Here is a 16,669-nt window from a genome sequence, read left to right as displayed (position 1 = left end):
TTTTACTTGTAACAGATTAGTCTTACGTTGTGGTATTGCTACTTTTCACTTAAAGCTGCACTATACAACTGTTTTTATAAAAAATAAAAAAAGTATGGTAGAGTATGTTAATACTATATAATTTATACAATTGGGGTGGTTGTCATTAATTAATCCATCCGTCTACAGTGAAAATGTCGTTTTTACGATTTTTACACGGGGTCTGGTAGAATCGGGAAAAAGTAATTGACCTCTGTGTCTGGCCGGCCAATTTCTTTCAGTTGTTGACCGGATTAGATTTCAGTCCGGAATAGATTTCAATTGTTGGCAAAAAGCGGTCTGAGTACAGTTGTACTCAGACCGCACCAAAACAAAAACAAAACCACGTCAATTATGCCCTTGGCAGTAAATGAGATAAGTAACTGTACTGACATCTTCCACCACTGGCATCAGGGGGGCACAGGGGTGGGTGAGGAGCCCCCCTCAGCCCCCCGTGCCAGCCTGTTCCACCCCCATGCTTCTGGCAGATGCTTGCTGTTCACCCATGGTCTCTTACAGCGGTCCCCCTGCTCCCTGCATGCTAACTATTCTGGGAACAGTAACAGAGAGTGTAACTGAATAACAATTTCCAAAGGCAACTTAACCTTAAAGTCATGCTGTGTTAACTTTTTCAATTAAATACAAAAAAACATTTTTAAACTATTTTTTAATCGTTAGTGTCTCGCACCAAAATAACATGGACCCATTAGACCGCCGGTGTGTGTTATTATTCGGAAAACAAATTCCCATCGTTCCTCTACGGCCCATTGGTCCACGACTGTGGCCTCTCTCCAGGGTGCTGAATCAGCTGAATATCTAGTGCAGGGGTCTTCAACAGGGGGTCCGGGACCCCTTAGGGGTCCTCAGAGTTGCTACAGGGGTCCGCCAAATCTTTGAGTGATGTGATTTTTATTTTGTTTACCTTAACCACGTGAACCCTAGCATCCCTTTTCTGAGGAGAACTTTAGCCAAAAAATAGCAGATCTACAAGCTCACAACGCCTCGCAGCGCGAGGCGTTGTGAGCTTGTAGATCGGCTATTTTGGGCAAAGAGGTATAGGTGTAGAGGGAAAAAAGAGCAAGTAAACAAAAAAAGTAATCTGAAACACAATTTTATACAGTATCTTTCTCAGCTAGGGGTCCTTGGCCTGAAAACGTTGAAGACCCCTGATCTAGTGTATGTGGAAACACATTTTGTGTGCAAAGACAATCATGACGTGACACTTTAGCCACTGCACTTGTGAGGATATCATCAGTATTCAAGTCCTGTACCTACAGTATTTTGACAGAGCAACTTTCCCTTGTAGTTAATTCATGTTTGACCAGGAGTATCTATACTTTGACTCAAGTACTGGAGTTGAGCTCTTTGTCCACCTCTGTGTCTGTCGCCAGAAATGACAAAAAAAATTACCCGGAGCCATGTCGAAGCATGTTAGCAGGTGGATGTAAACAAACTGCACACATCCGTTCCATCAGTGTGGGGTTTAACATTCAGGCTCTGAAAGAGGAGAAGGTTTGAGAAAAAAAAACAGGAAGAAAACATTTTTGGTCCTCAGAGAACCTGTTTGGTTTTGGCAAGCTGGGAAAAAAAAGAATGAACAAAGTTTGACTTCGTTTGAAGTACAGTATGCAGCCAGCTTTAGGCTGCACACCCACACCCCCACACCCCCACACCCGCCACCCCACCCCCAACACCACCCCACCCCCAACACCACCCCACCCCACCCACGCTACCGTGTTTGAGTGTTATTTCTATCTAGTCTCACTGGGTCTGCTTCTCTCTCTCTCTCTCTCTCTCTCTCTCTCTCTCTCTCTCTCTCTCTCTCTCTCTCTCTCTCTCTCTCTCTCTCTCTCTCCTGACTCCACTTCTCCCATTATCCTTATAGAGGATCGTTCACACAGAACAGTGTTCATTTTGTCAGCTAAAACTATGACGCAGGTTTTTTTCGTCGATTACCCTTTTCCACTGATGAAAACTAAATTAAAACTAAGCTATGATGACTTAAACTATGACTAAATATAATTGACAATTTCATCAGCAAATACAAGATAGACGTAAAGGTCACGGAGGAACTAGTGGAGAAGAGATCCGGTAGAACTAAGATACAGTCATTTTATGCTTGGCTGCGCGTGGGGTGTCATGCTCCGAAAATACACTGTAGAGCTTGTAGATCAGTTATTTTTAGCACACTTGAACCACTTTCTCCATATTTTGTAAGTTGTCTATTCAAAAATGACTCAACCCCCTTTGATTTATCACTACTCCACCCTGATTACTAGAGAGAGCCAGAGATATTTGTATTCAGTGGACACAATTGCTTTTTGCTTCATTCTTTGCGAGTGTGTGCGTGTGCCTGTGCGTGTGTGTGTGTGTGCGCGCGTGTGACTCAGCTCAGTTTAACCCATTGGGACCTGAAGCCGATTCTACATGTCTCCTAAATCCCAACAGTTTTCTGAAAAACGTATGTTTCTATATCAGTGGTGCTCAATCTTTTTCATGTCAAGGACCCCCAAAATTATATGTATTTGGCCGCGGACCCCCATCAAAATATTTTGTTCCAGGGACCCGCCAGAAGCAAAGATTTGAGTTAAAAATGTTCGCTTTAAAAATATATATATTCAAAGATTTGCACACATTTTCACGAATTTTCAAAAATAGCAGATCTACAAGCTCGTAGCGCGGCACTCGGTGCCGCGCGATGAGCTTGTATATCTGCTATTTTTGAATAGCCCAAAGTGTAAAATAATGCTTTTTAGCTCAAATCTAAAAATGACACAGTTCCAGGTCTTAATGGTTTAAGTGGTGCTACATCGTGTCTCATCTCTCTCACTGTTTCTTCTCTCTTCTTCTTCTTTGAGTTCTGTCTCCGTCTGTTCCCCGTTCTGTTGTTACACCCCATTAAGCAGAGAGGCCACTGGACACATCATCAATGCTCTGTGTGTGTGTGTGTGTGTGTGTGTGTGTGTGTGTGTGTGTGTGTGTGTGTGTGTGTGTGTGTGTGTGTGTGTGTGTGTGTGTGTGTGTGTGTACCCACACCGTAATAGCCTTTGATTACAGACCACAACAGCCACTCAGACATCTATCGTCTGTGTGTGTGTGTGCGTGCGTGCGTGCGTGTGTGTGTGCGTGTGGCAGTTAGAAGTGTCTTAAAGACAGACAGACGGTGTGGTTTTGTAGACTCTCTTAACAGACATTGATCGGAGCCAATGAGGCCTGTCCATGCGGCGTCCTTCATGTTAGTGATGTATGGCGTTGGTTCTCAAAGTGCGGTCCGGGGACCCCCAGCGGTCCTTGGGGGTGTTCCAAGGGGCTCCCCCAGCTAAATAGCAGACATACAGGCTCATAGTGGCTTTGAGCTGCTACTCAAAAATAGCAGATATGCAAGCTCATAGCGCGGCACAGAGCGCGCTATGAGCTTTTAGATCTGCTATTTTTGTTTTTATCGTGAACATTTGTGCAAATCTTTGAATATAATACTTTTTAAAGTGAACATTTGTAACTCAAATCTTTGCTTCTGGGGGGTCCCTGGAAGTAAATATTATGACATGGGGGTCCGCGGCCAAATAGATATCATGTCCTTGACATGAACATTTTTGACAGTTTATGTATGGTACGTCCATTGTACAGCTTTAGAGTGTTAAAGGGATAGTTCACCCCCAAAATGACTTTTTTCTATCGATTAGTCACCCCATGGAGATTTGAATTCATGGATGTTTTTGGCCTCTCCCTTAGAGATATAGGGTGAGAAGTTCAGTTATCCGCGAGAGACTGCATGCTCCTTCACTTGGAAAGGAGCCAGCTTAGGTGGTTCGGGCATCTAGAACGGATGCCTCCTGAGCGTCTCCCTATAGCAGTGGTTTTCAACCTTTTTCATATCAAGGTCCATTATTTATTCGGCATTTGAGCCACAGACCACCATTTGATGAGATTTAGACTCTCAGACCCAAGCCTTAGAATATGTTGTTATCGTTGGATAAGATTTTGACCACAATTCCATCCATGCCGTATTGATGTTGGTACCAGAGTTGGCAAACGTTGGTCAAAATATCAATTATTTAATTAAGTAATGCAGATGTTTAACAATAACTCGAGAGCATAACATGAAACCAAATGGACCTGTAAGGGTCCATTTGGTTTCATTTTACGCTCTCAAGAGTTAAAGAGTGGCTCCATTTGGTTACCAACTCTCCATCATTTAGCTGGGGACAACCTGGAACCCCCTCAAGGACCACTGGTGGTCCCCGGAACCACTGCCTATAGGGTGGTCCTTTGTACATGTCCCACTGGGAGGAGACCCCGTGGCAGACGTAGTGCCAGTGCCATAGGTGTGAGGGCCGCGTAGCAGCCCGAACCTCTAGTATTGTCATAAAAGTGATAGAGACAGACAAACAGTTTCACACCCCTGTCTTGGGTGAGGGTAGTGTGTAACCCTTAGTACTTTCAAGTACTACCAGACATGTTCATAATGACGGCAAGGCACGCAGATAGGCACGTTTTTAACACAGTTTTATTTCCCCCAAGTGTCAGAATAATGGCAAAAACAAAGGAGACCAGAGACTGGAGAACTCCTGAGAATCCCCTCACTCACAGGCAGCAGACCAGTGTTGATTTTGTCGACTAAAACTATGACGAACGAAAACTAAATAAAAACGAAATAAAAACTAAGCTATGATGACTAACACTAAGACTAAATATATTGAACATTTCGTCAACAAATAAAAGCTACACTAAAATGTTAGAGGGAGGGACTACTGGAGAGAGATCCAGTAGAACTAATAGACACGTCATTTTATGTTTGATTGCACTCTGAAAATAGCAGATCTACAAGCTCACAACGCGTCACGCTGCAACGCGTTGTGAGCTTGTAGATCGGCTATTTTCAGCATGCAACCAAGTGTAATGTAAAAATCAGCCTTTATGGCGCCATCAAGGCACCGGCAAAATACATGTTAGTCTACTATACTCTTATGATATTTAGTCGACTAAAACTAGACTAACAGTAAAACATTTTAAATGACTAAAATATGACTAAAACTAAATGGAATTTGATTAAAAAGACTATGACAAAAACTGAATCAAAATTTGCTTTCAAAATCAACACGACAGCAGACTGCCTGATAATGAACTGCTCACCTCTGTATAGCCCCATGGCCCCTCCCACCAGACAGACCAAATAATCAGGGGGTACTCTGAGAATACTGTCATTTCTGTTCACTAGCGATAAACAGACAAAATACATTATGTACGTTTCATTTAGGCTTGTAGATCTTTGCTTTTCCTTCGATGCAATGTCCAATGTTCCCCTTTAACACCTTGAAAACCTCTTAGACAGATAGAACACATTGTCCACAGACAAGATGGTTTGGCCCAAATTGGCCCAATCAGTGGTTGCAGGTGCGTTTCCTGAAAAACCCATAAAATGGCCTCAACCCCACCCTGACTCTTTTAGGATCCAGTGCAGAGCCACGGTGAGAGAGAGACAATGATTTGTTTGATACGGTGCGTTTTAACAGCGGGCGATACTGGGCGACATCGTCCAAAAAGATAAAGAAAATCCATCTTTCATCGCCCCCCCGCCCACTTCGCCCGATCGCCGGCTCTCATAGACTTTCTTTATCTTTTGGGCGATGTTGCCCGGCATCGACCGAGAGTCGCCCGCTGTTAAAACGCACCGTTAGTGTTTGAATAAAGAACCTTAAACTTTGTATTTGGTGGTTTCTGTTTGTCCACACAACCTAACAAGTGTGCACCATTGTTAGGCCATGTGTCAGAACAATGACAGTGACAGTTTGTGGTCACACTGTCACAAACAGTTACATAGATCTCCATGTATGGGCATAAAAGGGACAGATACACAACCGGCATTTCCGAGTAGTTTAAAATGATAACACTGGAAAAATCTTAATTATACATAATTTGTGTTGATTGTTATGGATACAGAGTACTGCTGTGGGCGGGGGGGCTCCTTTCATGCTGTTTCACAAATCACAGCTTGGGGCCCAACAAAACGTTTTTGTTTTGCTTTCATCCCCTCTCACAGCGGTTGGATCTCAATTCATGGAAATATTGTGCCATACTGGAGACTTACCAGTGCCTTATTTATTCTTACTCCCTGCCCCCCACCCCTCCGTTTTAGTTCTTCTCCCCTAAGTTCTGGAAAACAAAAACAATTATGAAGCTAATGCAAAAAATAATGACACCCCCCACTTCTTTCACCTTCATCTGTAAGACAGAGATGTGACAACAAAGTTGCTTCTGATGGAGTTAATTCTGATATATTCACTGGTAGTATTGGCTGTCCATTCTGTCACAGTTAACCAGGGACGTGCTGGCCACTGGGAAATTCGGGACAATTGCAGAACGGCCGCGCCATTCCAGGCCGCCAAACGGCCGGTGGGCCACCCCACACGGCCCAATTATTAGTTACGTTACTGTTTGGGCTGGGATGCTTTTCAGCAGTGGCGTAATTTACATAGGGTTGCTGGGTTAAAACAGGGGGGGGGGGGGATGAATAAACAAGGGGAAATTAACTGGTTGGAATAACATGTTCCTTCCACCATGCGCTACGTCCTACCGGGGAAACTCCCCCCCCCCCCTGTCAGGTGATAAGAAGCGGCCTGCTCACTCCTCGGAACTCCCCAGGCTGGCAGAGGGAGAGTAGCACCCAGGATTACATGCTTAGGCAATTGGCACTGGGTGAAAAAATAGGGGTTACAAAATTGTGTAATAAAGAAATTAACCCATTAAGACCGGGGACGCGTCTGTGTCATTTTAGATTTATTTGGCTATTCAAAAATAGCAGATATACAAGCTCATAGCGCGGCACCGAGTGCCGCGCTATGAGCTTGTAGATCTGCTATTTTCTTTAAATCGTGAAAAAATATATTTTTTATTTTTTTTCAAAAAACTTTTTGGATTTAGAAAACATTTTTAGAATCGAATTTTAGATTAAAAAAAGAAAAAAGAATGGCATTTATAAAATCATCATCCTAAAATGTTAGTCATCCTAACTAAAGTGTGTGTGTGTGTGTGTGCGTGTGTGCTGCAGCATCGTGGGCCACTCGGAGCCGTACACCAAGCTGTGCTGTAAGGGCTTCTGCATCGACATCCTGAAGAAGCTGTCCAAGACCATCAAGTTCTCCTACGACCTCTACCTGGTCACCAACGGCAAGCACGGCAAGCTGGTCCGAGGCACGTGGAACGGCATGATCGGAGAGGTGAGCTATTTAACCCTCTGTTAACCCATTAAGACCTGGAACGCATCTGTGTATTTTTTTCTTTTTGAGCTAAAAAGCATTATTTTACACTTGGGCTATTCAAAAATGGCAGATCTACAAGCTCGTAGCGCGGCACTCGGTGCCGCGCTACGAGCTTGCTATTTTGTACTTTCAAAATTGTACTTAAGTACAGTACTTGAGTACATGTACTTAGTTACTTTACACCACTGATAAAATGCCAACGAGCTGTAAGTATAATGGTCTCTGTCGGGTGGAAACCTCACTATGTCCAAAACTGTTACTTTTCACGATTCAAATTCAAAAGCATCAAAAGCAGATCTGCTGCGTTTGATGCTTTTGTGTGACGCTGTAGTCTGATGATATAGAAACGGAGATAGCAACGACAGCAACGATATGCAGTTAAAGTACAGTAAGTGGTCACCTGCAGCGCGTGACAGCCAGGGAGCCTTTGATGGCTCCTTAAACTAGGTCACTGGTGTGAAGACACGATGTACACCCATATGGTGCTCTCTCTTTCTCTCTCTCTCACACACACACACACACACACACACACACACACACACACACACACACACACACGCAATCAAACACAGCTGCAGGTGTGTTACCCTGGAGAGTATTACTGCCTGCGTGTGTGTGTGTGTGTGTGTGTGTGTGTGTGTGTGTGTGTGTGTGTGTGTGTGTGTGTGTGTGTGTGTGTGTGTGTGTGTGTGTGTGTGTGTGTGTGTGTGTGTGTGTGTGTGTGTGTGTGTGTGTGTGTGTGTGTGTGTGTGTGTGTGTGTGTGTGCGCGCATGCGTGCGTGTTGGTTAAATAAGAAAAAGAGGTTGCGCATCAACAATGGGTTCTCAGTGGAGTGCCAGACCCAAAGTCCAGTAAACATATAAAAAAAAATCCAAAAGGGTAGCACATCCAAAAATTCCAATTAAATGGAGGACAAATTACTCACATTTCCACTCATTTTATTGGCACACCAATAAAATGAACGATTACGCGTTTCGACTATGAGCCTTCCTCAGAGCATGTGTTGCTGTTGGTTTTATATATTTGTCCATGGACCCCCCTCATCTGAAAAGTTTTTTTGCCAGGGACCCCTGTACCATATTTGTGTCGTTAAAATGTTAATCAAAAAATGTTTCACATCTGTCACTTTTTTCTTCTGACATTTTTGTGAAAATAGCAGATCTACAAGCTCACAACGCACCGCAATGTGACACGTTGTGAGCTTGCAGATCGGCTATTTTCATACAGCCGATGTTTATAGTGTTTAAAGTGTTCACGCGTGTTTACTAGTCACTTCTTTTGGGCTTGTTTTCATAGACCTGGTTGCTTATTTCTCTCGCAAAATCTGGCAACACTGTTGGTGCCAATATGTGGAGCAATGCAATTGGAGCAATGCTGGGCCTAGCTGTGGCCCCTTAGGCCTCGCTTGGGTTCCCCGGGAGCCACACGTGGCCCCTGGTGTGGCCATTCTGCATGGCAGACCCCTGTGTGTGTGCCAGGTTTGGTGTGCATTGGAGCCGCGGTGCTAACCTGGCTCCGTCAAATGGAAGAAGCGTGCAACACACATTTTGTTTCACAGCCTACTTCCATCTGAGACTTTGTTTTCATTTTTTCAAGCTACTTGGCAGGTGATTGGATGATCCCGCCCCTAGCAGCCGCTGATTGGTTCGAATACGCAGCAGTTCGGGCAGCTTTACTCCCTGAGCGATCCCAGACCGCCTTCCTGAAATCAAATGCAAATGAGATTTCCGGATGGAGGGGGATTTACCAGGCTACCGCGGTGCACCTCGCAAGTCCCGATGTTACTTTTGTGTCCTCCACCGTTGGTCCACCCATTCGTCCACCCACCCACCCTCTAGGAAATGTTTAATATTGGATATTGAACCAATGAAAAGTAAAGACCACTTCACCCATTTTCAACCTATGGTCATGTAATTGGTGCTCACCAAGGCTCATTATAACATATATAGCATTATAGCATTTTTTTCTTCTCTGTCTATGTCTCAAAGGAGGGCTGTCGACAATTCGGAAACCTGTCCATATGTGACATCATCGGTATGAAGAGTTGATCATTTCATTACTGATGCTGTGGTCATCACGCAGTGACGTCACAGCCTCATCGTCACTGACATCATGCAATTGTTTAAAATGATTTGTCGAATGAACAAAACATCATTCATGCCAGCGAGGCTCAAGGCGTCGATTAACATCAGCGAACTTACCTGCATTCTAACAATTTATTTTGTAAATGAGTCCCGCTGATTCGCAGTGGTGCTGATGAGTGAAATGTTTCGCTGGACGGTACATCTGAACGGATCCGGAGGATCAAAGAAATTCCATCTTGCTGCTGTGGTAGTCGGGCACGAGCTGTACTCTTTTGGAGGGTGGGTTCCTCTGGCCGTAAGGGGTCCTCTGGACAGAAGTGACAGAAGTGATCAGATTAGTGTGCACATCTTTAACACCGTATCTTTACGCTGGAGGAAGTTGCCCCCAGTGACAAATGGAAGGGGAGAATGTCCCCCTGAGGTTCCCACACCTCGCTATGACCACACAGCTGTGGCGACAGAAGGTAGAGTCTACATATTGGGAGGGTACTTGGGAGGGTACGAGTACGACGACGCTCTGTATGCATTTGATGTCGACACCCACAGATGGTTCCAGCCCAAGGTTTCTGGGACTGTTCCAAAGGCGAGGAAGGGCCACGCAGCCTGCGTCTTGGGTAAGGTCATGTATGTCTATGGAGGATACACCCTTGGGACTGGATGGACTGATGACATCTACAAGTTGGACACCGCCACAATGGTCTGGTCTTTCATTAACACCAGAGGCACTCCTGCATTTTTAGCTACTTTAGATTGTCACTCAGCCACCATCTTTGGGACAATTATTTTTGTATTTGTGGTTATTTGTGGACACAGAGGAAACAACATCGGAATGTTTGACACAGAGACCAACTGCTGGCTGAATGTACCTTCTGCACAGCTTCCACAAAGCATTCAGCATTCAGCATTCGCCTACAATGGAGAGCTGTACATATTTGGTGGTGACAGTGGTGACGACCCTAACCGGGCCTTCAATCATCTGTGGAAATTCAATCGAGACACCTCCTGGAAGAAGGTCGAGCTCAAGGGGAAAGGTCCGTCTCGGACGTATTTCACGTGCAGTTGCATCGCGGGAGATCGTGTCATCCTCTTTAGAGGATTCGGAGAAACTATGTTCGTTAATGACCTCTGCATCTTAGACTTAAGTCCCAGTCTGAAGACGTTATGCAAGCTAGCGGTTATTCAGTACGATCTGGAGCGGTCGGAACTCCCACACAACATCAGGTGGGAACTGGCAGCCATGACAGAAAACAGAAAAACACACCCCCCAGCGCCCCCCACAGCGAATCGAACCCAGGACCTTCGAGCTGTGAGGGTCGGCCATAGCTGGGTGGTTAGTGAGCCCCCCATAGGGAGCCAATGGCCCTGGTTGCCCCAGGTTTGATTCCAGGCCATCCCAGCATATGCGTCGATGAAATGAAATTTGTCCCTGAGCAAGACTCTTAACCCCTAATTGCTCACAGGTTCTCATTGGAAACAAGACCGCAAGGACTTTCATGAACGACCTGTTAACACATTGGCTGCCATTGACGCAGATCTGCGTTCTTTTGCGCAAAAGCCCGCACCCTGCCATTGACGCAGATCTGCGTTCTTTCAAAAAAAAAAAAAAATCAAAATAAAAGTTTTTTTTTTTAATTAAAAAAAAAAAACAAAGACCAATGAGATATGATTTACCGAAGATTTAGACTCCCAGACACTTCCTTGTAACTTAAAACTTAAAAAATCTATAGCTCGGCTCCTAAGTGCTTCTTTTTTTCTCATTGAAAAAGTCTGGCAGCCTACTGTAGGGAAAAATTAAAAAAGATGGCAGCCAATGTGTTAAAAGGAATTATCCTTATCCTTAGGCGACAGCGCTACTGACTGCGCCACCGTGCCCCTTACCTTGTATTTTATAATGGCTGAGGAGTGCTTACCAACCATCTCAGCCATTATAAAATAGAGGTAAACTGAGACCTCGCGTGGCTTATTGCTTTTCTAAAACGGTTACACATGTGGCGACTTGAAAATCATAGACACGTCCCGATTAACACAGTTCTTAACTCTTTGACTCACACCGCCAATGACGAGAATGACGAGATTTTGTGTTTTCATTTATTTATTTTTTACGATAGAGGGGGCTCTCCCGCAGCCTGTGAATAATCCCATGGGATCACCAAGAACAGTACACCCAGAAATCACAACAACATGAAGCTGGTTTCATTCAGTATAGGATTTATATACGTTTTTTTTTCCCTCTTCTTTCTGTTGTTTTTGACGAAAACAAGCCACATTCAACTGCCCATAACTATGGAATGGATTATCCCGACAGCACACTTTTTTATTTATTTATTCTCCGAGTCCCCCGTATGTGTAATGAGGCGATCGCCGGGTGGATCGCTGTGAAAAAATAATATTCTATGATTTTTTTCAACGGTTAGTAAAAACGCTCGGAATCGCTGGCAGTGGCTCCACACTTTTCAGAAAGACTACAAGAACAACTTCTACAAGAAAGTAGTTCTCGACTACCAGAAAAAGACACTTTCTGACAGAGACGAGTGTTGGAGCACCACTGATATAGCAACATACTGTTAGGATTTAGAAAACATTTTTACCAGCTTGCAAAGCACGCAGGTCTAAGAAGAGACTGAGTCTAGTCAACACTTTCTCGACAATTTTTCATCATTGGCTGTCCTTTAAGCCAATGGGGGTACTTTCCCATTCTCTGAACGGGCGGCCTCGTCCTCCCAAGCTATGGTAGGCCTACTAGACACCCCTCTCGCCTCTATGACAGCGTTGACAGATTCTGCGAGAGAAATAAGCAACAGGTCTAAACCAATGGGGAGCCACTCGCAGTGTTGCCAGATTCTGCGAGACAAATCAGAGAAAACAGCAAGCAAAATGGTATACGTGACTGAGTCATGTCTTGTTAGATATGCATTTGGCCACGGACCCCATCTCAAAATGTTTGAGTCCCCCCACACATTTTCACAATTTTTCAAAAATAGCCCAAGAAGCCTTTAAAATCACAGTATGCGTACTCGGATTGAATGGGTTAAGTAAGGCATTGGTTCTCAAAGTGGGGTCCGGGGACCCCCACGGGTACTTGAGGGGGTTCCAGGGGGTTCCCAGCTAAATGATGGACAGGAACCAAATGGACCCTTATGAGTCTGTAACTCTGAGAGTTAAATTAACATTGATTTTACGATATGAAATGGGGTTGAAATGAAAAGGATTGAGAATCACTGCTAGAGCCGTAAAAAAAATGTTCTCTTATGGGGGTCCCTGGCTTATCTTTTGTGTTAATTTGGGGGTCCTTGACATGAAAAAGTTTGAGAACCACTGAAGTAAGGAACATGTAAAAGTGAGTGAATGTACTACCATATCTCTCGTGTATATTATATTAGTATATATATATTATATTATATTATATTGTATTGTATTGTATTGTATTATATTATTATATATTCCAGGTGGTGTACAGGCGAGCGGACATGGCCATCGGCTCCCTCACCATCAACGAGGAGCGCTCGGAGATCATCGACTTCTCCGTGCCCTTCGTGGAGACGGGCATCAGCGTCATGGTCGCCCGCAGCAACGGCACCGTCTCGCCGTCCGCCTTCCTCGGTGAGGAAAACGCTACACTGGTTTTCAACCTGTTTTGCTTGTAGATCGGCTATTTTCAAATAGCCTATAGGTATAAAACAGGGCTAAAGTGGTTAATGTATGTTTTATAATGTAATAATTTATATCTGAAAAGTAGCTAGTAAGTTAGTAGTAAGTAAAGTAAATGTACTTAGTTACTTTCCACCGCTGGAGCTACAGCGTAGGTAAGATAGACTCCGAACAAGTGAGTTAGCATTAGTATGTGTCTCTCAGGCTGATCCCTGGGTGTCTCCACTGGCCTACTTTAACAAGTTGTGTCTCTTTGGTCCACAGAGGCTTCCGCAAACTTCCAATTCCATGTTTACTCTCTATTTTATTTTATTTATATATATATATATATATATATATATATATATATATATAGATATAGATATAGATATAGCCTAAAACAAAATCCCTCTCTTACACACACACACACACACACACACACACACACACACACACACACACACACACACACACACACACACAGACACATAGACACATAGACACATAGACACTCAGACACTCAGACACTCAGACACTCAGACACTCAGACACTCAGACACACAGACACACAGACACACACACACACACACACACACACACACACACACACACACACACACACACACACACACAGAAGGACGCATGCTCACACACACTCACACTCATAACTAAAAAAGGCTCTATGCACAGGAGCCATATTGGAAAGAAATTGGGACTCTTCCTTACTTCCTAACACAGGTGTTATCAATGATACTGATGAAGGCTCTGTTCCTTTCAGGTCAAACAGAGTCAGGGTGCTGATATTGTGCATGTTGTCTCACTGGAAACACTCACAAACACCTCAAATTGGGGTCCAGGGACCCTCATTGTAACTTGAGGGGGTTCCAAATGGCCCCCAATGGTGCGTAACTCTGAGAGTGTACGAGTGGAACCAAATGGACCCATAAACGGGTCCATTTGTACACTCTCAGAGTTATGGAGGTCCTTGAAATTGACAAGGTTTGAGAACCCTGACTCTGCTACACTAAATAGCCCAGAGTCTCAATTAGTATAATTGGTAACACAGTAAGGAAGAGGCCCAATTTATTTCCAATATGGCTGCTGCATGTTCTTAGAGCCTATGTCAGGCTTCATATCCTCCTACAACATGGCGAATGAACACCGTCGGTGGCTGAAGCCAAATTCCAATACTAAAATGTCTGCCTGTGTTACGGGGAAATTGGTGACCTGCCAAAATATGTGACCATCTTGTGGACTTCACATAACTTACATTGAGGTCTTTAAATACTAGGCCTTATTTCGGCAGGTCACCACTTTCACCGTAACACCGCCATGCTAGAGTGACCGATTGTGTGTGAGTGAGTGAGTGAGCAGAAATGTGAGTATTGGAATTCAGCTTTGAGGGATTCATCCTCTGGGTCCCCCCCCCCCTCTCTACCCCTCTAGAGCCGTACAGTCCAGCGGTCTGGGTCATGATGTTCGTGATGTGTCTGACCGTGGTCGCCGTGACCGTCTTCGTGTTTGAGTACTGCAGTCCCGTTGGCTACAACCGCAGCCTGATCAGCGCCAAAGGTGAGTTTATTACCAATTCATAGGCTTTTAGCGGACGCCATGATGTCATGATGCCATTTATGTACAGCCGTGGTTCTCAAACCTTTTCGTGGCCGCGGACCCCCACCTGAAAATGTGTTGTGCCAGGGACCCCCAGAAGCAAAGATTTGTGTTAAAAAATGTCAAAAAAAAAAAAAAAAAGATTGAAAGATTTGCACACATTTTCACGTTTTAAAAAAAAATAGCAGATCTACAAGCTCATAGCGTGGCACACAAAGCCAAATAGCCAAATTATTGTGATGCTGTATTAACACATTTTCTTATATTAACACACTAACAGATCTACAAGCTCACAAGGCGTTGCATCGCGATGTGTTGAGCTTGTAATTCTACTATTTCTGACTATAGCTGAAGTATACAATCGAAGTGGTTAAACGCATTGTGATGCTATATTAACACATTTAGCTGGGGGACCCCCTGGAACCCACCCCCTCAAGGACCCCTGGGGGTCCCCGGACCGCACTTTGAGAACCACTCCATTAGAGGTCCTCCTGAACAGGATTTGTTTTTTTGGGGGGAGAGGACTAATCAATCCCAGAATGCAATGCTGACAGAGCACGCCAATGACCTGAAAGGTCACTTTCCCGTTTTAATTAGCGTCGGTCGCTACGCTAATCGAAGTGGTGATTGATGGCGTCGGTTCCCCCGCCATTGTCGCCCCATGAGCAACAATGGGCGGGGAATGGCAGGAGGTGAATGAAATGGTTCTGTTGGCAGGGGTGGAAAGTAACTGAGTACTTTTACTTATACATGCTAATATTGCACGTTTTTACTTGTCTACAACTATCTGAACACTTAAGTTACATGTTACTTCAGTGTCAACATTTAGATATTAGCAAAACATACAATAACCAATTAAGCCCTAGGTTATACTTTGGCTAGTCGAAAATAGTAGATCTACAACAGCTGTTTTTGAAATATTTTGCCTAATTATGAATTAAAAGAAAAAAGAACGTGAGACATTATGTAACGAGTACTTCTGGTACTGTGAGTATATTTTGATGCCACTATTTTGTACTACAGTACCATTTTTTTACACAGGCCTTTATGTATTTCTACATTGTGGTATTGCTACTTTTACTTAACCCATTAAGGCTTGAGGTTCCGATTCTACAAAATGTCTTCTAAATCCTAACAGTTTTTTGAAAAAAACGTATGTTGCTATGTCAGTGGTTTTCAAACGTTTTCATGTCAAGGACCCCCAAAATGATATGTATTTGGCCGTGGACCCCAATCTCAAAATATTTAGTTCCAGGGACCCCCCAGAAGCAAAGATTTGAGTTAAATATGTTTGCTTAAAAATATATATATATTGAAAGATTTGCACAAATTGTCACGATTTTACAAAAATAGCAGATCTGCAAGCTCATAGCGTGGCACTCGGTGCCGCGCTATGAGCTTGTATATCTGCTGTTTTTGAATAGCCAAAGTATAAAATAATGCGTTTATGCGTTCCCGGTTTAAATGGGTTAAGTAAAAAAATACATCTGAGAACTTTTGGAGAACGTCCTCTAGAAGGACACGGCGATTGACGCCTCCTGAATACTTAACGGCTCCAACTGTTGACATTTCACACTCTATAAAAGAGGACAACAACAGAACAACGTGTCTCTGGGAGACGCACGTGTGATTACACAAAAAACACAATTCATTCTATTCATGCCAGGATCGATTATTGAACTATTTCCTAACCCATTAAGACCTGAGGCCGATTCTACAAATATCTTTCTAAAGCAGTAGTAGTAGTTTCGTGCCAAGGACCCCCAAATTGATATATATTTGGCCGCGGACCCCCATCTGAAAATAGTTTGTGCCAGGGACCCCCCTGAAGAGAAGGTGTGTGTAAAAAAAAAAAAAACATTTTTTTTTAACATTTTCCAAACATTTTTTGATATTTTAAAAAAATGTTCAAATATTATTGTATAATTTGGCTATTAAAAAATAGCAGACATGTACATATCTCATAGCACGTCGCTGAGTGCCGCGCTCTGAGCTTGTATATGCTTGTATATTGTATTTTGAAGAAAAAAAAATAGCACAAATCTAAAGCTAACATTTTCAACGCAAAT

General features: G+C 43.7%; 1 protein-coding gene across 1 annotated transcript in view; it reads left to right on the top strand.

Moving 5' to 3' along the window:
- Positions 1-16,669, top strand: part of LOC311060261 (glutamate receptor ionotropic, NMDA 2C-like) — a gene marked incomplete at both ends in the record, with an annotated part of 113,937 nt that overhangs the window by 67,479 nt on the left and 29,789 nt on the right. Inside the window, 3 exons of the mRNA XM_084078397.1 lie at positions 7,067-7,235; positions 12,809-12,962; positions 14,436-14,561. Coding sequence (XP_083934523.1) covers positions 7,067-7,235; positions 12,809-12,962; positions 14,436-14,561 — 449 coding nt within the window. The remainder of the gene's footprint in view (positions 1-7,066; positions 7,236-12,808; positions 12,963-14,435; positions 14,562-16,669) is intronic.

This window comes from Gymnoscopelus microlampas (assembly GCF_963454915.1).
Source record: "Gymnoscopelus microlampas genome assembly, chromosome: 14".
NCBI lineage: Eukaryota > Metazoa > Chordata > Actinopteri > Myctophiformes > Myctophidae > Gymnoscopelus > Gymnoscopelus microlampas.
The sequence above is the reverse complement of the archived record's forward strand: the minus strand, read 5'-3'. Positions and strand labels throughout refer to the sequence as shown.